General features: G+C 40.6%; 1 protein-coding gene across 13 annotated transcripts in view; it reads right to left on the reverse strand.

Moving 5' to 3' along the window:
- The window catches only part of DOCK7 (dedicator of cytokinesis 7), a 110,674-nt gene that overhangs the window by 72,521 nt on the left and 14,370 nt on the right, over positions 1–23,783 (reverse strand). For all 13 annotated transcript variants that reach the window (XM_052802637.1, XM_052802636.1, XM_052802634.1 and 10 more), the window contains exons 3-11: positions 13,016–13,191; positions 12,751–12,819; positions 9,912–10,041; positions 9,593–9,805; positions 9,112–9,197; positions 6,882–6,948; positions 5,486–5,635; positions 3,433–3,513; positions 302–467 (exon numbers count right to left, since the gene is read on the reverse strand). In XM_052802637.1, coding sequence (XP_052658597.1) covers positions 302–467; positions 3,433–3,513; positions 5,486–5,635; positions 6,882–6,948; positions 9,112–9,197; positions 9,593–9,805; positions 9,912–10,041; positions 12,751–12,819; positions 13,016–13,191 — 1,138 coding nt within the window. The remainder of the gene's footprint in view (positions 1–301; positions 468–3,432; positions 3,514–5,485; positions 5,636–6,881; positions 6,949–9,111; positions 9,198–9,592; positions 9,806–9,911; positions 10,042–12,750; positions 12,820–13,015; positions 13,192–23,783) is intronic.

The raw sequence follows: 23,783 nt of genomic DNA on the forward strand, positions 1-23,783 counted from the left end.
TTCACAAAGATTAATCCACTCCTTTGGAAAATGTTCATCAGTGTGTAACATGCTCTCAGTCTTAGAAGCCTGGTTTTAAATAATATAACAGATGGTTTGCTTGTAAAATCCTTGAAAGATAAATCCATTTGTTATCATGGACTTTTCTGTTTTATTTCAACCATGACCCAAGACTATCAGAAGGCCTAGGGCAGGGGGAGGAAAGTGATAAAGGACCAATGGCAGCTACAGGGTATGAATCAAGACTTCAGTAAACTCTGGATTTGTCCACATTCTCTCATGCAGATGCCAGATACTGTACCTCCTGTGCCAACTTCTACTTCTGTGGAATCTCTTTCCAAACTTCCAGCGCTGCTCACAATGTTCATTAAATGAATAGCTGTCCAGGCAAAAGGCATTCGATACTTGCCCAGTCTTTGGCAAAACTGTTCTGCCTGGCATTTCAGTTTTTCCAACTTTTCCTTATTCTGTGAAGAAAATATTCAATCCAAGAGATTAAAAGGAGAGGAATAGGAACAAAGGTTCATTTAGGAAAATCAGTAAGTAACAATGGCATCTTTTCTAACTTGCAATGATTCTGTGCTTCAATAGCACCTTCTAGAGGAGGATCACTAAGTGCTATGCAAACCGACTTCTGCTTCACAAAACTGCCAGCAGGCCAACAGTACCAGACACAGGACAGCCTGATAGCCAGAGCAGCTGGCTTCATGCTCTTAAGCCTCCTGAATAGCCCGTCAAATCCCAGTGAGCTCATCTGCCCACTGCCCTTTCAAGAAAAGCTGAATTTTACTCTATGAAGTCTGAAATGGCCTTTCTTAATGTGATTTTATGCAGCAGGTGCTCAGATCATCTGCAGTTGCATAGGAAACTGAAAACACTCCAAATAAGAAGCAGTACCATACTCATTTTGTTGAGGGGAAAAAACGAGTAAGAGAGGACTTTTCCACAATTCTGCATATTAAAGGGCAATTTTTTGCTTTAGAAAGGTTGTCACCTACAGGCCTTTAAGAAGTCCCCAGAGAGGGGGCTGGATAACAACAGAGCGCGCTCTGTTGCTCACATTCTTCTAGTTCAGGACATGCTTATGCACCTTGCTGGGAAGGAGATCTTGAAAAATCAACTTCTCACCTACATTTCCAAGCATCCTGCAAATCCAGCTCCAAAATTTCACTTAGGCACATGTCAACTTACTGATCACAGGAAATGTAGCTATTTACTTTTGTTATCTATATACTTGAGGTGAAAAATATCCATTTTTCATACTGTGGTGCAGTGATATAAAGACAGAGTTAGACAAAAAATGTTAACTTCTTCAGCTAAAAATAGATTAGAACTTTAAGACAGCAAAACTTTGTTAGAGTTTGATCGAAACTAACAAATGAACATCCCAGCTCCTTTGAAAAAAGCATAATGGAAAGCCTCTGATCACAAGAAGGGCTGGCATCTGTTTTGCCCTTCATCCAGTCCTCACTATTACACTTTGATCTTCACTTGGCCTACAATCCAATTGCACAATTAGGAACCATTTCTGAGACTCATAAGCACCGCTTCACATTCCATGTACCCAAGGTTTCCTTTCCAAGCTCGCTTGTACGTCTTACAAACTAGAGTTATAAAATAACATACTGAGCTCAAGTTAGAGATTTCTCCTTCCGACTGCTAGTAAAATCAGAGATTTGCTATGCTATAACCACTGCTGTATTGGAGAAAGCACTTCAGAAAAACAAATAGTAGCCTGCGTGTGAAAAGACTGAGGAAAGGCCATAGTCCAGGTGCCACTGAATTCTGCAAGTGCTACCAGCATTCCTGTTTGCTCCTGAACCTACCAAATCTGCAATTCCCACCCACACTCTAATAGCACATGACCATACATTCTGTATGGTATGTCTAAATATTTTTATGGTTTTAATATTTTGTACCAGCTGTTGAAACTGGTTTGCTGCTAGATGACTGTAAAAGTGAGATTTGGTAAATAATTATTAGAAATCTTATACTAACACTATGATTGAAACAATAGACAAAAGTGTAGCCAAGTAATTAACTAGTAGAGGTAGTTACTCATATGTTTTACAGTTCTTTGCTCTTATGACTAGGTGTTCCTGCACTCTTGATGGGAACAATGTTGAAACTGACCACGTGTGATTGAAACTGCGTTAAGCTTCAAGATCAAAGAACAAGGACAAGAACAAAGACTTCAAGGACAGCCAACAGAATCTCAAATGGGTCGGTGGTCATAAAAGCAGCCCTTCGACTCAAATAAATTCTTCATTGCGCATGATCGGGTGTAGGCAGTACTATGATAATCAGTTACAATAATTTTTATGTGTATATATACTAATCTGATTAATATGTAACTAGTTACTCCATATAACCTGTTTGTGCTGAAGCTGTGGCATGCACACTAGGTGGAATTATCTCCCGTGCATCCAGTGCTGCAATAAAGAATGCCTGCTTTCTAAAACTCCAAAACAAGTCTTGGAGAGTTTCTTCAACTGGTATAAATTCCAATACACTACAATGAGCAACCAGCTGCCAACTGCAGGTTATAAGATGGCATTCTTCTCTGTGGGGAAACCTCTGCTTTTAGTCCTGCAAGGACACAGGCTACATTTAAACATGGAAAGGAAAGACAAAGAATCAGTCAAATTGGGGCAGGTCCATGCCACCCCTGCACTTCAAAATGCAAGGACTTCACTGCACAGGACAATGCCCAAAACCATTGAAGGCAGGAATTAAAACAACACTGTTAATGAAAAAAAACAAACACTAAAATATAAAAATTTTAAATTATCCTTACTATATGTAAAAAGGACAGCTTCATCCTGCTGTTGAGTGTGGCCCTTCTTTACAGTATTAGGAAAAAGAAAAATCAGCAGAGAATAGCAAAAAAAAAGAACCAGAAATGCACTGCAATTCAAAACCAGGCCTGATGGAGAATCTCCTGTTAACGTATTTCATCTGTTTTATAACCCTTCTAGAGGAAGGCAGAGGTACTGTGATGGAGTTAAGCTGCAGAAGCAATGGAAAAGTTGAAATTTTACTGCAAATTCAAGTCAAATGCTGCCTTTCCTTGACCCAGCTATAAGCACACAGCTGATCCTTTGGGACAGGGAATCACAGATGACTGAGCTTGATGGTAACCACACATCTCCCCTGCCAGCTACAAAAACTGATGACCTTTAACTACCCCAATAAGGCATCAAGATTCAAGGGTCTTTGACTCTTCTTTGGCCTTTAGAATTTGACTAGATTCTTAATTAAAAATGGACCCTTTTAACAACAGGAACAGTATCAATGGTTGTTAAGTCCAAGGTGAAAGAAAATAATATAAGTTCAAGGTGAAAGAAAGTAATGTATGTTTCATTTGTTAATAACAAAATGCCTTCAAGCGCTTATAGCCAAATTTAACCAAAACATCAAAAAAATTCTTACCTTTGCCGCATCAGATTCTTTAAAAATCATATAAGGCTCTGCACACTCCCCAATATCTCCCTGCTGTAATACTTTTTCCAGCTGAGAAGGGAAAATGAACCATTAGAAGGACATGTATCCAGCAAGGATTGTTAAATTAAACAAACACCAGGAAGCAAAAACATTCTTTCAAAAGAGTTAAAGCTTGATTTCCCTTTGTGAGTCAGGGAACAAGCACTGCACTCAAGTTGTTAGAGCCATTAAGTTCCCGGATCTCCAGCTATAATGGAATCACAGGTGTAAAATATAGGTTCAAAGGGAACATTTATCACTTTGGTGTGATCTGTTCTAGAGCCACCTTCAGCTCATTTTTAAGGTCTTAAAGACAGCTTACACTGTCTTCAGCATCATCATTTTCAGAATTCTGTTCTTATTTCTGTTCTCCATATTAAGGACCTATTGCAGCAGCATAAAAAGGTGACTCAGATGCACTCAGCTGAAACAAGCACTATTTTAAATCAGTGTGTTTTCAAATCAAATAATGAAATAATCAAATAATTAAAAATAGCCAAAGAGTAGATGTTTCCTGCTGAAGTCCCCAAGTAAGTCAATGCCTCCTTAACACAAAACTGCTTAACACCCAGTTTCTGATAGAAATATCCTCCCTGTCACATGCATGAAGACTGTTTCTTTTCAGAAGCATCCTGGCCCTCCCTCCCACGCCCGCTACTGTGCACATGCTGTTACTAGATTAGAATATCTTTAAACTTCTCCCATGCTTATAGAGTGCCATTCATACTTGTCTATTAGTAGAACTCCAAGAGGCTACCAGAATATAAAGAACAAAACTACTTTCCATCAAATCTTGCACTCCCTTGTGAGTTTATGCTAGCAATACCAGCTGTCTGAAAAGTGGTTTCCCAGTGAGTAAGACCCATGTGAAAATTCACCTGGTAAGGCACACTATGCATCTGTCTTATTTATCCCTGACTATATCCTTTTCATCATTAAATCAAAAAATCACCTAAACCACCAGCTCCTCTTGGATCACTGGTTTTACAAGCACTAATGTGCTGTCACAAGCTCTTTTGGACAGATCCCCACCTCATAAATATGGGGTTCTCTCTTCCTCATATCTTGTAAAAATCAGAAGAGTGAATATGTGTGCACAGGCAGAACACAATCTTTAGAAGGAACTCAAAGAATCATACCAAAAATTGGAGATGAGAATATGCTCCAACACTACTAAAAGCCTTATTCTCACCTGGGACTGTTTTGTCATGCCACAAAGTCTTAATTCATTTTCAAAAGCTTATTCCTCATGTAAGAAGCAGTTCACGAAGAACTTGCACAAACCTCAGTCAACAGGGTTCACAAAACACAGGACTTGGCTACCCAGCAATATAACCACTGCCTGTGAATTGAAAGCAGGTACTGAACTGCCCTTTTTACAATAGGATGTTTTCTATGCAGAGACCAGCCAAAAAACCTGATTCAAATGCCAATCTGAACTAATAGCATTTGTGTGCTCATTGAATCAAATGAAAGAAGAGAAAATAACTTTTATCTTTGTATACTTTATTCCAGGAGTGACCAATGTGGCATTTTATTTCAGTTATGGATCTCACTCTCTCAGCAATTTCAATTCTTAAAGACATTTGAAAATCTGGCTTAAGGGCATACATCATTTTTGAAATGAGATTCAGATCAATATATATTTTTAAATCACTCACTTGTCTATCATCTTAAGGAGTCAGCACATTGTTTCATATGAAAACCAAGGTCAAGCCCCAGAAAGCTGCTCTATATCAAGCAAACCTTTATGCTTTTTTCAGTTTTTCGATAATACAATAATGCATATCTCCACTGAACTGTTTCTGTTACAAAGGAACTTAACCTACTAAGAATATCTGAAATGAAACAGAATTCTGTGGTGCCAATGTTTATGCTTTTGAGAATAGAATTCTGCTCTCCAAATGTAAATAAGAAATCAACTAGTCAGCCAGACTTGTTTATATTTTATTTTAAATAGAAAACAAGAGACAATAAGTTAAATTTCTCTGGCATTTCTTACCTTTATTACCAGAAAGACATCTTGAGAGGGATAAGTGATAGAAAAGATGGCAGATCTGGCCAGCGTGGATATAGCAGCGGGGGGGACATGTGGACGAAGCATTCCCTTCATTTGTTCAGAGTTTAAATCAAAGTAGAAATTTTCTGAAATCTAAAGAAGAAATTGGGTAGCTTCAAGCATTAGTTATACTTTTTATTTTTGGCAAATTCTTCATAAACACAACAGACAATTTCAAAGCAATAATAAAAAAACCTAACAATGGTGCCTCCTTTCAAACCACATATAAAAAGAAAAACAAAAAGGCCTTTTCATTAAGAAATCAAGGCAGGACAGTGGGAAAGAAGAAAGGAAATAGAGCGAACAATACACACTACCTATAAAATTTCTTCCAGCTCCCATAAGGTATGTAGTTCCATCACAGGACTAGGAATTACAATTGCTATCTGAATTAAAAATATCAAAGTATCAAAATAGAAAATGATCTTTAAGATCATTCACAGAAAAAGAAAAAACAACACATCTTGAAGCGCAGACAGTGAGCTTTCTATGCTGAAGCACCAAATCCTTGACTGTATCAAGGCTTCAAAGCCAAAATGAATGTGAGCTGGTTATCAACACCAGAGGTCACTAAAGAACTTACTACGTTAGAGAAAAAAAAAAAAGGAGTAATGAGATGATAAAATTGGCTTATGAAATGTGATTTAAATATTAAACAAAGTTCACATAATATTCCACATACTCTCATCTACATAACTTAAAACTCAATGCATTAAATTCAAGTCTTAAAGAGATAAATGTCAAAATGCATATTTTTAACATTTTTCTCTCTACTACTGCTAATATCTTGAATTAGGAAAACTAAAAGACTCTTCAAATATTAAATACAGAACATAAATAGGGGAATAAATGTATTTTGCATTTCCTATAACTTAGATCTTGAAAAGACTCCTCAGTTTTGTTTTGATTTTAGCAATTTTAGCACGTATGACTTTCTTGTGCGTTATTAAAATGTTACTTGGACACATACCATGCTGAATCATGAAAAAGAGATTAAGAAAGTCATAAAAACTTAATCTAAATAAAAGGTTTCAGCTACTTAAGTTCTCTCTGGGGAAGAGACTTCTGAAAGCCAAGATTGGACAATATATATATTCTGATTTCAGGCACTCGCATATTAGATAATATTTTTAGAAAAGTGGTTATACTTCAACTGTTTTACTAAGCAGAAGAAGAACACAAAGATGGTTCATGAAATGCCTTCATCATTCTTCCAACCACTGGTATGTCACTGCCTCCATAAAGGTTTGTTTCCAGAATTAATTCCTCTCTTTTTTTTCAAATACAGGTTTGTAATGCTTCAGTGGAAACATCATCACTCAAGTAATTAAAAACCTACCTTTTTCTTTTCTTTAACATCATACAAAGCCAAACTTGCAAAAATGGGCTCAATTTCTATTTCAAATCTTGAAAGAAAGAAACACATAAAATCAGTTGACTTGCATTTTGTAAGAAAGAATAACCTACCCCCTCTCCAAATACTTCCTGCGTAAGGTGACGGCTGACCACTGTTAAGCCTAGATGTCAGGAACAGCTGAGCCAACCTAAGGGCTTGCTCCTGCTGGAAAGGGAGGTCTCGCTCCCCAGTATTCCCCCTGCTCCTCTCCTGTCCTGCTTCCTCTGCATTGCCTCTACTCCCTTCCACCATGACACACGTTGGTGCTCCCTGGACCTTCTAAAAGCCATTTCAACACGTTGACCCAACAGAAAGTTTGGGATTAGGGTCACAGGACATAAAGCATACTTCTATAAATGCTTTTATCTTCTTCAAGTGTCGTTTGAAAGCTAAGCAAAGCAACCTAATAGCTTCCTTAAAGCTGGGATAGCTGGACCACTTATCTCGTCTGATTACCTCAAGAAGCTGTTCTATGCGCTAATTTACTATGCTGACCTGTTGATATGGCTAAATGGCCAACCGCTCCTCCCAGCATTACTGACCAGAAAGCTCCTTCCTCTGTAGAGTCAGAGACAGCTATTTTGGCAATTTTCAACATTTAACTTTTGTCAGAAAATACCAATATTTCAAAAACTCTCTCAGAAAGGTGTCAGTTTTTCAGAGTAACTGTTATCAAGTATTCATGCTAACTGAAACACTTCCAATGAAAACACTAACCTACCAAATAAAGCTAAACTTATTGTTAAATCACCTGGGAAGGTAAAGAAATTAAAAAACATTCAAAACCTGTCCCTACACCAAAGTAAGCAGGGGCTGAAATGCCATTCTCCTGTCTGTACAGCCTTCCCATGAAATTAATGCCCAATCCATGGTGGGACACCCCCATGCACCCAGTCCTTGCACAGACCTCTCAGCTTTTCAGCCTGGAACTCTCTTCTGCCAACAGGGAGAACAACATACAGGACTGCATCATCAAACAGGTATTTTCTTTAGTTTTGCAACAAAGGTGAGATTAACCCGAAAATGACCCTGCTTAGGTCATCTTAGCCTTGTCCCCAGGGAAGAGAATACGTACTTCTTTTTGTGCCACCAAGATAGCACGATCTTGGATGCTCACTATTACAACTGTAAGTATGGTTTCAGAGATTACTTTGGTACACAAACAAGCATGTACTTGGGCCAATTTGCTATAATTTACAGTCAGTAAGAAATGCTTAAATAGCAGAAATCATTAATTTCCAGCATCTAACTTATTTATGCTAAAGACACCATCCTTTGGAGAGGAAGCTCCACTGCTACTGCATATTATGTTGTTCCAGTTCATAAAAGGCTGCAAAATCAGTTCATCTCTATGGCTATATTAGGTCCTGGAGTACTCTACGAGCAGGAGATATGTCCCACACATATATCTCAGTTATGAGCCGCAATGTAGTCTAACTGAAGCTCTCTAATAAGAAGGGTTGACCTAACTGAGGACACAGAAGATGAATACAGCAGTGTGGAAAATCAGTTTTGTACTTTATTTCTCCAAGGGAATAACAGTAAAATTTTACCTTGTGTTATTAGAGAAGAGTTATAGGCAATGAACCAGCTGCAGGTAACCCTATATTCAGGAGCTCCACTTCATTAAACTTGTTTAACAGGTTTCTATTCCTCCAGTTAATGCTTGCTAAGTATATAAAGTCTTCACTCTTAAAGGGACACAGTCAAGGTTGTTGAGCCTAAACTTCAGCAAATCTTTGGTTGTCTTATGTTTTATGGCTTAAGCATTTTTAATCTTCCTCCCCCTCTTAAACATCCTTGTTACAGACCTGAACACCAATGACTGGCCAACTTCAACTGAACAAGTGCAGTGACACATGCATGCTAGTAACATGGAACAGTTATAGCTACAGACTGGCTGGAAAGCAACACAGAAAAGCCAAGGAAGGTGAATATTTTCTATGTCACACCAATACGAAAAAGTCTTGAAGATAAAACTGTCTGATGCACAGTACTCTGTAACTTATCCGTTATGGAACTAACCTTTAAGCCTATGACCAAACCAAACAATGTTACATCCCTTCAAGCGTAATAAACAAGGCAGCAGAGTTACTCCAGATGCACGTGGATAAAACAGCAGATTTAAATTCTCAATTTCTGTAATGCAGCTGTCTGTTGGAGTGATACTTACTTAAGGGACAAACACTTCACCAAGAGTCTTTGGCCGAAGTGTTCTTTGGGTACTTCAGGGACACTAAGTCGTTCTATGGGCTCCTCCTGAAATTAAAGACAAGACACTTGTACAAACCACTAACAGCATTATGAAGCAAACATATGTATCACTTTTTACTTCTAAGACACTGGCACCAATTTAATCCGAGGCTTACCAGCATGTTGCATTCATCAGCAGCTACAAATATGCTAAATTAAATCCCTTTAGTGTTTCTACATTATAGGGGATTGCATAACCATAAAGGAAAACCAGTCTTCAGAAAGTAGAATCTATGACAAGACAATATGCTAAAAAACATGCGACCCACAAAATAGCCAAGGTTCTCACGGATATCAAACACAGGTGATCTTAACCCCTTTAAATCCGTGGCAGACTGACAATTTTCACACTCCCTATATCCTTCACTTTTTTAGTCTCATCCACATGTATATAAAAATACCTCATCTGGTGCTGGATGTAGTGCAAAAAGCTCCTTATGCCTACTGGACTTCCTCTGATCTTCATTGTGGTGGTCAATCTCTTCATTTGGGGTTCGGTCCAGCAGGTTTGGGAGAAGGGCATCTGGAAGGGAGTTCTTCAGATCAAAAATACTGCATGCCCAGCTGCCCCGGGGAGTATCGTCAATTGACATTGAACGTCGTTTAAGGTCATCCTGAGATTCAACAAATTAAAAGCAACTTATAATGGGAAAGGGACTGCACTTTTAAAACACGACTATAAATTAGGTTTTATGTAGCAAGGTTTTAAAGGTACATTACTTGTTCATCCTGGTAACTGTTGCCATCCGGAGCTTCGTCAGACTCAAAGATCTGTTTGGGGAGCCCCTTTTGCCTCTCCTTCTGTTTGTCTAAGGTGTTGGGATTAAATCCCGTTCCCAGCTTGTGATATCTGAAAACAAAGTATTTCAAATGCATTCTTAGCATCCTTTTTGACTCCAAACCCAGAAGCAGAATTACAGAACAAACCTAGTATTATCAGTGTGGGTCCTCTCAAAGCATAAACTGCTCTCTGCAAACAGTATTTCCAGTCACCCTTCACTGTAGCTGGGTAATAATCCAACAACCAGTATTCCAGTACTACAATGTGACTCTGTTCAACTATAAAACAACCCTGGGTGATGTCAAAAGAAGTATTATCAATGGCCAATTAAGGTCATCGTAAAATGTGTGATTGTGATGCCAAGCTTAAAACAGGCCAAGAACATGAGGATTGAAGGGCAACGGTTCTGCTAGAGCAAGAACTGACTTGGAGAAGACAATATTAGTAACTTGAAAACCAAACCAGCAACTTCAGATAAGACTGCATGAAGCGCAGAAGTCCTGAGCACCTCTGGAAAACATATGACTTTACAACCCCAAGTAAAATGAGCATCTTCCCATAGCATCTTTATAAGCAGAATCAGGTCCTTCAGAGCTTTCCAGGGTGTAAGAGCGCTTGCTAGTAAACAGTCTGTCTACTGTTGCTGACAAGATCAGATCTCTTTGACTAGCAAATTTTTGGATACCAAATGGCACTATGTCTATATTTACACACGCATATGGCCAGAGCCACAGTCTCCTTACAATACAAACTCTTAAGTCAGTTCTGAAGTAGTGCTGGGGTCACGTCTAGAATCAATTGTTCTTATCCTGCCCTGTTACTAAAGATACCACAGAAGGATGCACAGATAAGCGAAAACCATGGACGTGCTAGCGGTGAATAATGAAAGGGAGGAGAAAAAGGAAGAAAGCATTTTCCTCGCTAGGTTATAACTCCCACGAGCTGAACAATACGATCTGTATAATCCTCACCTGGATGTCTGCATTTCAATCACAGCTCCACCAACAAGTGTAAATTCATTCTAAATCAGACCTGACTTCAGAGGTGCTTGTGATCATTACTGCCATCAGTCTAGTATACAGAACTCATGCCATATCTAGCATACAGAAATTATGTCATAAGGTTGAAATAAGAACATGCTATTTTTTTTTTCAGGCCAGTGAAGAAAACTTACTTAGCTTTTCCAATACCATTAAAGTAATCAATGAATGGATGGATTTGCCTGCCCCCAAAAACATTTTGGTTACAAAGAACTGTAGACAGAGATTGACATAAAGATTATTTCCCTTGGGGTGGGGGAGAGAGGATGGCACATCAGAAGTCATGTTCTTCTAAAACTAGAAGAGCTGGATTTTGTGCCCCCAGAGCTAGCCAAAGCACTTGTAACCATCCAACAGGATGGATTAAGAGAAACCTGTTAGCATCCTTACTTGAAAAATAATTCAATCCTTCCCAGCTAGGCTTTCGGGTTCTTCTCCTGCTCCAGCAGTAACCCTTCTGTTTCTACCCAGTCCACCGCCATGATTTTATCCAAGTAAAATCTGCTATGAAAGTTTATGGAAGTGCCTCTCCTCCTCTGAAGGGGCAAGACAACCTTTGACTGTAGTTCAACAATCACCCATCACACCTTCAACCCACTCTGGCAACTTTGATGTCTTTAGCTTCATGCTTTCCCTGACACAAAACACAATGTGCTGCTGATCTGCACAGGACAGAAAGCTCTACTACCTCCAACTAAACCTCCTCAGTGCAGGAATAACAAACAGGTATTTCAGATACCAGTGAAAGTTGCTGAGAAACCAAGAGGTGTGCTGGCTGAGTGGGTCACATTGTCCAAGCCTACTGTGCATTCTAGACTCTGCCCACAAAGGCTGGGAGTTAATAAAGCATCTCTCTCAGGTTTCTTTCTGGGTGGGGGTTTGGTTTTTTTTTTGGTATGAGATTACAAAACACATTTTTATTAGGTCATCTTAGCACTGCAAAGCATATCTTCAGCATCCCCTGAAGTGGTTCTCAGGACAACATTAAACCAGTGAATTGTAGCAACTGCCACAAGGGCAGAGCTGTAGCTGTAGTCAAGTCACTTGTAGGTGATGCACATCACATGGATCACTTACTCCTTGACAGTAGCTCTTGAAGTCATCAGACTTTCAATCATCCGAGAGAGTGTACGTTCCAAGTAAAACTACTCAGAAACCTTCCTGCTAATTTGCATAAATTAATCAATGTACGCACATTCTCTAAACTGTTAACTCATTAGGTAAATGTTGTGATAGTTCAAATATTAACAATTATTTGTTTAAATTACGTACTTTCTCAAAGTCTCTTTGGGAACAAATGAAAGCTGCAGAGGACACCTTATCTATTAGGTGGTTTTGACTGCACATGAATCTTACATCATTACGAAATTAATGCAACTTCTCTCTAAAAAGAGCTAAAAACATATGGAACAAAGAACGAAACAAATGCTGGAAGTAATTTTACTTGTTCGCATCCCCTAAATTCTCTACCATTCTAAAGGAGCAACTGTTGACTAAAATGGCCTAGATTTTCAAAAATGCCCCAAGGGGTTTTGACATCTGAGATCTAATTTTCAAAACACAAAGCATCATTTCAGCTAAACACAAAGCATCAGTTCAGCTGAGCTGGGCAACTAAAAGCCAGGGCACATGGAATCAGTAGCCAGGACAATAATTTTTGAGCTTCCTCACACCAGCTAGCCACCCTGCAAAAATTTAAATATGAAATCAAGCTGACAAATACCACAGGGGAACTCACTTTCTGTTCACAATTGCCCAGTCTTCCGTGTAACTTCTTACACAGTCCCTCACATGAGGGTCCATCTCACTGTTAAAAGAATAAAAACAAACACCTTCAAAATCACAGACATGATGATGACTTCTTAAACATACATACTTTCACTTAGGTTTGTATTTACTCTTCCAGGCATTTGCAGCCAAAAACTCCAGGCTTCAGCCTTGCACATACTCAAATGCAGAACAATTAATTCCCTTGAGCAAGGTGTCACCCTGTCACCTCCTACCTCTCTTCAGGCACAGCCGACACAAGCGTTCGACATTCTCGGGGGGTGTAAACAACCTCGATGTCATCGGGAGGAAACTCAAGCAAGTCTCTCAGGGGTCCGGACTCCACTGCAATCGGGTGTGTAATAAGGTAGTCCTCCAACTCAACTGGGTCCACTGCTTCTGTAAGCGGTACCTGGGAAAAAACAAGCAATGGAAGGGTCTTAAAACAGAAAGAAAGAAAAAAAAAAAACCCAACCCACACACATATATTCTACTTTGGTTTTTAAACCAGCTCTTCTGCCTTGTTGAGGAAACTTGGTCTAACATCAGATGACAATTAACCTTAGCAGTGTTCATCTTAGCTAATGCACACCATATAGTTATTTTTCATGTCCTACCTTTCACCTGATACTTCTCTGGATAGTTCTAGGATGCATACCATCATCATCTCAAAAAAAAAAAAATCTATTTTCAAGAAATTCATTAGTTTGCATCAGAAGAAAATATTACACTGTATTTGCCACGTGTATGACTTTGGATTTCTTTTTACCATGCTGCTGCTCTGATCACAACGGGAACCTTCACCCTGATGCTAGATCCAAGAACCCTCTCACCCTCAGGCACGGCCCCCAGACAGGAATCCAGAGCACGGGCTGATTTACCAGAAACTCACAAAGCCGCAGAACTCTAAGGACTAACATTATTTCGAATTAAATCACTTCTCTGGGGAACACAAAACACAATGTTCATCCACCACAAGTACAAGTTTAACCACCTCTTCTCCCTGATATTAGGGCCTTCAGTGCCACGATGACTCTGCCCATGCCAGGCACTGCTCTAAATAAAATGGTTGCTTAAAAAACATCTTTACTGGGCACAAAGCTTGCACCCAAAGCACAAGGAATGACTGAACAAACACACATTCAGGAAAACAGTAGATTTCACTGGTGGTACTGATCTCACCATACTGAAAAAAGTGAGCTTTTTTTAGGTACGTGAAAAAAAAAAATCACATAAACTGGATACATACTCACATTGCATAACTGTGTCTTTACATATGTATATTATATAAATACATATATATATTCTGATATGAGATCATTATCCTATGAGGCTGTACATAAACATAGACATTAAGAAAATTAAACACTAAAAACAAGTTTTGAGGAACGTGTTTCTACAGCAACTGACAGATTTCCTAGAATTCCCTGGCACATCCCAGTGAGGCTGAGTGGTTTAATATGAGTCACAAAAACACATCAAAATTCAGCAGTTTTTCTCTACTATTTCCTCTTTCCTGTCACCCAGATGATTTCTGTGGGACAGGGAACTATCCTGTAGCTTGTCTTCTGTTGCCGATGACTTTAAAAAGAACACTTAGTACTTAAGTTTTAAATGTGCGTCTCGAAAAAATTGCTATACCAATCTCAAATTCCAGTTTTTAAACTTGTATTGCCAAGAAGTTGTGAAATGAATCAATTTTTTATTCAAGGAAAAAGACTTGGCTAACACAGAGGGTATTGAAAGAATCTCTCCTACCACAGCCAACTTCAATGAATAGTGCAATTTTCTTAAAATACAGAAGACAAACCCTTCAGCAGAAAAATGGCGTGACTCCAATAAAGTCAGGTGAGTTGGACCAGATGACTTTATGCCAGATAAGAATCTGGTCCACCAAAAAAAAATGATGTCTAGAAACTCAGTATTTAGTTCTGCAATCCAGGTAAAAGATACAAGTTAATTTCTGTGTAAAGAAATGCACCATCATCATCATCATCTATTTAACTCTGACCCCATAACCTTTTTTCCCCTTCTAATCCTGAACTCTTGAAATGAACTTGAAGTATGTGATTTGGGGAACTTTTGAAAATACAAATCAGATACTTTTAACTGTTTTCATCGCTGCCAAACTCACAATGAGCAGAACTTGTCATTGCTCTTCCCCACATTACAGTTAACATGTCATCACCCCACACTATCTGTTTCTTACATGCAGATAGACCAGCTCCATTTGGCACTAGATACCTGACAAAACGTACAGCAGCGAAGTGTGACAGTTTATTATTGAGGAACTGCTACAAGTGCATGTTCTTTCAGAAGACCTGCTGCATAATACTACTGCAACTTTTGAGTGCATATAATCCTTTCCACCGATAAACCTCAAAACCAAAGTAGAGTAAGCACCCAGAAATGGAGACTCCTTGCAAATGAAGATAAAAATAACAAAATCACTGGGCAAAAGCCACAGAGGCATTGGGTAGCAGAGGTGCTGGGAAAAGGCACTCCCTCAGGTCCTCTCGTTGCCAGTCCAGAGCCCCATCCATGCAGCGATGCAGCCGTGCTGGACACTGAAAGACCCTCACTGGAAGAAGGCCAGAGGGTTAAGGTAGCCTCGGAGGGTGACTTAAAGCTGCTTAACTGACCCTATTTTTAAGCCCTAACTTTTTAAGACTGAATTCTACTCCCTCCTGCTGACCTCCCTTCCACACTGGCAGCTCCAAAGCTGAGGTACCTTCCAGTGCACTTGCTCAGCAAAACTGAGCTGACCATGCAACCTGCACAAACTCATTTACCTGTGCATCTCCCCAGGCTAACAAAGAGGAACCTTTTCCTCATTCCCTCCGATCTTTCTAATCCACTCATCCTGATAAACAGAAGAAAATTACAAACAGACAAGGAGAAAAACCCTGTATTAGCACAGAGTTGATGGAGATGTGAAGGACCAAGCAGACACAGGGCAGAGACTGCCACTGCCCCAAACGCACCGTGTTTCCCCATTCCTGGCATTTCACATCTCAGATTTCACTTGTCCAACAAGAGCATTGTAATATATTGGACAAAAGATGAATGAACTAGCTACGCTAGTTAAAAAAACACCTAATCCAGAAAGGCAGACAGTGCTTAGGGGACTATCCAACACCAGGTCCCGGGTCTGCGCTCCAGGGGTTTCCAAGCCCTTTGTACATCTCAGGATTAGGCCCAAGGTTGCACTTCACAATTTTCCAGTTTGTCTCTTCAGATAACTATTGTACCATGAAGATGTAAACAAACATAAAAGTCAAACCCAGAAGCCTATATTAGACTCACCATCTGTGCAACCAGAAATATTGTCTAGCACCTGAGCAAACAGGCCAAACATAAATTCATGGTTATGAAGAGGAACTACTTCGTGTCAGACTATTGGCAGATAAAAGGCAAGCACATTATTTTAAGCTTTAGGTATTTGTGGGGGAAGAAGTGATGAAAGAGGAGGAGGAAATAAGGATGAAAAAATGCACCGAAAGGAAAAGGAACCCAAACGGTGTCCCAGTGTCTGAACTGAACCACAACAGCTCCTCTCACGGCTCTCACTGCTGATGCCTTAACCTTTCCCTGTCCTCTATCTCTCTGAAGTTGTGGATGAGACCAAGAACAGACACAGTATTCAAGGGGCTATTCCCGTGTTATCTGCAACCCGGCCAAAGTCATACAAACCCACCAGATCGAAGGCGCACGCTAAAAGAGTCGGGCGAGTTCAGATAAAGACCAGGTTATCCACCCTCATCATCCCAGCCTCACCACTGCCTGAGGAGCAGAACCTGCTCTATCATCTCACCTCCAAGTCTCCAGGTCCAGCTTACCTCCTTCTGGCACCAGGAAAAATAACGAGGCACCCAACAGCCGACTCCCCTAGCCTATTAGGATTGTGATACTTCCTCAGTTTACAAAAATTTTGCCCTTATCCTTGCGCACCACTCTGACGTACAGCTGATCTCCAGGTTATCACAAGAACAGCAAGTCCTGCTTTCAGCTGCATATGAAAAGGTTTTGAAATCTGCTGCAGCAGAAATGGGGGAACACCTGAGGGGCTGTAAAGTTGTCCTCTCCCACAGCCTTGCTTGCTGGAAGGCTGAAGACAGCAATGTTCAATGCAATCGTTATCCCGCTTCCTGGAAAAGCCTTTTTGATCCCTCCCAACAGCTCCTAGGAAGCAACATCTCCTCCATGAAATGCAGCTGGTTTTTCTTCATCAGACTTCCAGAGGCAGAGGGACAATTTCAGTCAAGTATTTGCAAACGTGCAGTCCACCTACCAGCTGGCTAATAAACCTAACGGGAATACTGGAGCGTTACTGTAAGAAATCATTGACAGTGTGCCCGTTTCTTCCAAGAAGAGTTTATTAAGGCTGTTCAGAAACCAAAGCTGTACAGGAGCTCTGACCATCTTCCCAACCAGGACTATGGAATAGCCTAAATTAATAGCAAATACACACTAAAAATATGCAAAGGAAAGCCTGCTCCCAGAATCACAATTGCTGCTCTTTTGAAAAATACTCTCTGATTTTGTGCAAGTTGTAATTACAGATCAAATTTTGGACAACCTTTCAGACAATTCCTTAACACAGTTTTCACTCAGTGTTTATCCCAGGCTCAGACACTGCCACCTCACTCAGGGCAAGTGCTATTCTGGTGCTGTTAAAATGAATAGGACTACATGGGGAGAAAGGGGCTGCTCAGTATGAGTAAGAGGGGCATAACCTGCTCCCTGCCAACATAAGCACCAAATACAAAGTACTGATAAACTGAAAGTACAGAAGAAATCAAACGGGACTCACTCTTTTTCAGACTTATGCAGCCCAATTACCCCGAATCAAACACATTGCTTGCAAATAATGATTCCGCGTATGTCCTTAACCTGACCATAGACAAACACTCTGTCAGCTTAACTAAGACACCAACCTGATTGATTTGGTTTATATAAACTATTTAAGGCAGACGTTCCATAGGTGCATCTGCGTTGTTGCAGTTATAGCTCTCAGAAGTTGCATTTTGAAACCCAATTTCAAAGGTTTACAACTCTCCTGCAACAGGGACAGTCAAGCTTTCTTCTTTAAGGCTGTGTTATTCTTCACTGTTATATCCCCTTAAAAGCTTGAAAATAAAATTTCGTTTCCTATTGACTTTGTCCTTCTCTAGACAGCAAACATTGTATTTTGCTGTAGTTTTAGTGCACTGCTAGCCGAAACGTGTCTCCGTCCTATTTATGCCCTTCTTTTGAGCACCTACCTGTATCATCATCATCAGTTACAGAAGAAGCATCTGCACAAATGTGGCGACAGGGGCAGGATCCTCTGTTAGGGAACATGGCATAACACCATGGAGGGTAACGCAAACCCCCATTTACTTTAAGCCGAGCATCTTACCCAAGGACTACAGGAGCAAAGGGCTAACACGGAGGGAAAGCTACACCCCAGGCACCGTGATGCAAAGCTCATGGCTTATTCCACCCCACCAAGGAAGCAAAAAATGAAATGCAAAGGGCAGATTTGTATTAGACCTGCTGTTGTGGCGTTCCTGAGAACAGGCGACCGCAACCAGCTCCCCCGTGCACAGAGCAGACCCCTCTGACAAGCAGGACTTCCCACGTGTCCCAGTGACCAGGGCTTTGCCGAGCAGCGGTGCTGGCCATGTAAAACTGAGCGGGAAGGCAGCAGCCGCCACGCTCAGAGGGAGCTCAGCAAGCACAAGTGTGCGGGGCAAGGTGATTCAAAAGGCAGCAGGGATGCCTCACTAACAAAGGCAATGAGGATACTTGCCATAGATGCACTTTTCCATCATGCTCAGGAAATGACCAAAGGATAAGTATTTAATTAGCATGCCATTTAATAAGCCATCGTTACATGCCCTTGCCTGAACAGCCTCCCCCGCCAGTTTGCTACCTTACTGAACCAATTACACCTACATTAGTACCTAAAGACTAAAGGTCTGCTCTCCTGGGCACTGTACAGAAGGTTAGTAAGGGATCACAGTAGCAACTAGGGCAGAAAAAGGGACAATTATTATCTCCATCTCACAGTTACTGATTGAAGCACAGAAGTCCTGGGCAGAGATCATTGCTGTGTGCTCTGATGTCCACAGGCATTCAGATTTTTGCCTGAAGGACTTTAACCTATCCTTTCCCTACACAAACAGCTAGGCGGAGGGGATATTTCTAGATCCTATTCCAGAATTTTGTTGCCTAACTCACAAGTGTCGTACTGAGCATCACGAGTAGTCTTGTGGGACACGCTCTAAGCAACTGATCCCAGCTATGATTTTGCAGACTCTTCCAGCTAGCGTATGAAAAGGACCGTGTCCCTCGCATTTCCTTCTCCCTCCCTCACCTCTGCCCTCCCAAGATGCTTATTCTCACGGGGAGCCACAACAGCATTTTAAACGGTTATGACGTGATGGCTTGGCAGGATGCATCTGGCAGAACAAGGATTTGAACCCGAGTTCCTTGTGGCCCAATCCAAGACCAATTTTCCTTTTATCTAAAATGAGATGCATAATTCCCAAGGGCAGAGACCCTGTCTCTGTGAGGATCACAACATAATTTGGGGCCCTGTAAAAATGATGATTGCAAAGACTGGAAGGTTATACCTCCTGCCTCCTGTCTGGGAGTAAAATTCCCTGCAAGGGTATGATAAGGGACCTTGAAAAATTAACCTTGCAGAGCTCCTTATCACAGGGAGGATCCTGACTACTATTTTTACTTGGCGGCCAGGCACTTTTGCAAAATCAGGGTGATACTTCTTGCCAATTTTGAAAGTAGGACGAAGTTCCATCTTAACTTCAATACCTCCTTAAATATTAAACAATTTGTAATGTGCTAAAACTGTAACAGATTGCGCCAAAGCTTCAAATTCTAAATTAATACCAACTTCCCACCCACTGCCTCCCTGGGCAAAATCTTGGAAGGACAGAAGCAGCAGATTAACATTTCAAAGCTGAGCCCCAGCCTTCTCTTAGCTATCACTAGGTCTCCAGGGCAAACAGTCACTTCCCTTGTTGAGCATTCAGGAATGCAGATGGCCTGTTCTTGCTGTGGCAAAATCCTGTCACCCTTAAAGGGATACTGGTATCTCAGGGAACTGCAACAAGAGTCAAATCTGATGTACCATAGGAAGGACTCAGCATAAATCTGAGAATACAGGAAATGTAACACACTAGAAAAAAAAAATAAAGTTTGCAGGCAAGTTAAAGAAGGTAACGGTTTAAAGAAATATATTTGCTAAACAGAGTCATCAGATTTATTTTTAAGTGTGAACTACAGGGCATGGTCACTCTAAAAGGTTTTGAAACATGAGCAGTGCAATATTAACCACTGAGAATGCTCAAGTAATTAAAAAACATGTTTTACTTGCATAAATTACATTTTCTTTCACCTAAACACTTACTCCAAAAATGGTCATCACTGGATCCAAATTCTAAGAATCACATATTCGTCTACTGCCATTACTGCATTTCAGAAAATCCATACCCCTAATTTCATAAGCCTGATGACTGGTGAGCACGGAGAAGTCCTGCATTTAACTTTTTGGCTGCATTTATAATATATGGAAATATTCAAATGAACAAAGGAGATTCCAAGGCAATCTCTGCTTTTCATCAACCACAGACAGCTAGCAACCCTCAACAAGGATGACACCTCCCCAGCCATAAAGTGTAGTCATTACCTCCACATACATGCGTACTGCCTCTGGAATGCAGTTCCGTACCTCCTGCTTTGCTCTAGCTCTTATTACTTCTTTTGCATGGTGTTTTGAAAGATGTAATTACTATAGAGAATAGCTGATAGAAGTCCTTCATTTCAAACTGTAAACATGCCTCAAAAATTTCTGTAAGCATTCTCTGTTAAGACAAAAATTGTTTTAGAAATAATCTGAAGCCTCCATTTTTAAGATCCGAGAATATTTAATATTAAGTTCTGCATTCTTTTTACAGACAAGCCCAATGATCTGTAATGTGTGTCAAATTCATGTAATATCACAATGCTTGAAATGGAAAAAGCCTCTAATGAAAGGAAATATTTGTAAATATACCTACCTAAAGACAGATCCTACATATAACAAGTAACAGCCAATCACAAAACCAGTGAGATGTTTTATGTACAAATATTGCTAGGTTATTTGCTATTATAACTGGTTGCTAATGTAAGAAGCCATTTGGGTATAGAAATATTAATATTAATCAGAGATTAATTAGTTATCTGGGAATACTAAAGCAATTTCTTACCAAACCCAGAAAGACACGAATTATGCCTCCAAGGATGGGTAAGAAGACAGACAGTATCTTCTTTGATGACTAAGAATCACGTCATTTCACCAAGAGAGTATTTCAAGAATACAAAGACTTTGATATAGAAAACGCAAGTGCTGAGACTGATCTGAAAGAGCTACCCTCTGATAAACTGTGCCAAAACCGAGAGCGCAAAGACTGAGACAAAGAAAACATCAAAGCTCCATTATTAAAGAAATGAAAAAGCCAAACAGTTTGACCAGAGACTGCAGAAAACCACAGACTTCCCACTTTTGGCAGAAACATTACATCAGATCCGCAGAGATGGATCCCTCTGGACCCTTAGCATTCACACAGGCAAACCATGGTGGCTCTGAACTGTGCAAAGTGAACGGTGGTAACCACCAACGCGCATGCTCTTCTGAGTGAAAAATACTTGGCACAGTCACGTCTCAATTATCAGTGGACAATTTATCCAGGGTATGGCTTAACCACCAGACACACAAAGACGCCAGAGCTGGCGTCGCGTGGAGCTGCCTATGCTATTAGCTCAAGAGCAGCACTAGAGGACAGCTGAAGTGGTTTACGTACGTGCCCAGGTGAAGAAATTACTGCGTCTGCCACATTCACAGGGAGCAAAGCCTCACCTGACAAACCACGCAAGTCCGAGCCAGCTTTGGGCACAGACGGTCCCGACGTCTCAGCTTTGTGCACCTGAGCAGCCCTGCCTGGAGGCTCCAGCAATGAGCCCCAGCACCCAGCTAACCCCCTTGCAGCGGCACAGCCATCACGGAGTAAGGCTCAGCCCGTCCACCGGAGCTCTGGGGACCTCCAGCCTCGAGTCTCCTCGCCTGCTGTTGAGAGCTAGCCCTGCAGAGCCACCCCAGTGCCCCCGCACAGCGACAGCACTGGGCCAGACCGCTGCAAAACCTGGGCGCATCCACCCAACCCTGCTAAGCCCAGATCATAGACGCGGGTCTCATTCAAATTAGCTTAGCGCTAAAAAGGCTAACAACGCACTCAAGCTGCCTTACGACTGCAAAAGGCTGCGAGCGCGTATATACAAAGGAACTGTTGCAGCAGCGCATCTACACCTTACGTGCTCACGTGTCCTCTGACATAGGCTTATTCCTTCACGCACTCTTACAGCCGGTACCAAAGCACGCTCCGCCGGCTCTCCTGAGCCTCCATGGGCAAGCAGCAGCCAGACAGCTGAGAAGGAGAAAGCAGCCGTAATTTAGCATCGTGAAGCAGCGGCCTTCCAACCCGTTGCTGCTTGCTGGGACCGTGGCAGCATTAGCATGAAAGAGTCTGCAAGCGGACCAACTTCCACTGGAAATTTTTACATTGCAATTTGAAGGCAATATTAAGAAATTTTTGCAGTTTAGGGTATTAGCAGCATTTCCACTAAACATCAGTTTGTTTATGCATTTTATTCCTGAAAAAGATGTGTCACGACTAACTTTAATAAACAAAGAGTAGGACTTAATGGCATTTTTAGATTCTGAGTATTTATTAACAGGCCTGTCACGAATGCTTCATTTAAGTAACTGAATTTACTTGGTATAATAACATTTAGTTAAGATTAGTTATCTCTGCTAACGTATAAACTGTTTAAGCTATTGCAGATAAATGAGACTCAGCAGCTTTTCAAGGGATACCAGACTCACCAACTTAACATATAAAATGCTCCTGACCTCTGCAACAGGACTCACTACTGATTTTAGAAACAGTATGTAGCAGTTTTAATTTACTAAAGAAAGTGCCTGCACCAGAGCAGAGTTAACTGTGAGTAATCCCCAATGGGAGGAGGCAGGGAAGAGGATGTGGATGCCTCTCCCATCCTCCCCTGTCTGATGAGGATACACCATTCAGCAAGGCAGGGCAAAACCTCCAGGAAATACATATAATGGGAGTCACTATTAAGCCTTAATCAGCTTTGAGAGAGCATTAAGACTTGGCTCATTTTTCCTTTTCATTTTAGTGATTTTGGCGATAAAATTACTTGGCTCTAAACACTTCAAAACGCCCTTTTCTACGCCACATAGGATACTGTCATGTTTTCCCTTGCAGTGTTTTCCATTCATTTGCACAAATTATCCTTTCTTCTTCTTTTAAATGATGCTAAAATAAACAATGAAAATATACAAAGGAACCTATATTCTCTGGAATAATTAGATACTATCCTTGAATATACAACCAAAGTCTGACATCCAATAAATCCAAGACAAAGCTTCAATTAGCCCAGATAATGCCCATAAACCCAGCAGTGCTTTACAAAGATATGTAAATGTCAGCACCTTGATTTTACATGGAGACAATGGAGCGCTGAGAGCAGATGTGGTCAGATCACATCATGTCCAAGAATCCAGACCCCTTTATTCCCAGACTAATTTGCATCGCTTATAACAGTGTTCCTCCCCATACTAACCGTCAACTATGCGGTAACATACACCAACAGACAGGAAATATTACCCTTAATCCTTTGGAAACAGCTGTCATTTTTGTATAAAACAACTGATTATACATTCATTCTGCTTATTTGCAAGTTTTGTAAAATGCTGCTCTTCTAATTAAAATATACCTCTAAAGATTTAAGAAAAAAAAAATTAAAAACGTTTTCTTTTCTTAGGAAAAAAAAATCAAGTTTTGGACAACAACGAAAAACATTTCAATTACTATCTTTGGCACTCAAAAGTGAAGTATTCAGAAATCCAAGATTTTATACGTCTTCATCTAATTTGAA

The sequence above is a fragment of the Harpia harpyja genome, chromosome 11, assembly GCF_026419915.1.
Source record: "Harpia harpyja isolate bHarHar1 chromosome 11, bHarHar1 primary haplotype, whole genome shotgun sequence".
NCBI lineage: Eukaryota > Metazoa > Chordata > Aves > Accipitriformes > Accipitridae > Harpia > Harpia harpyja.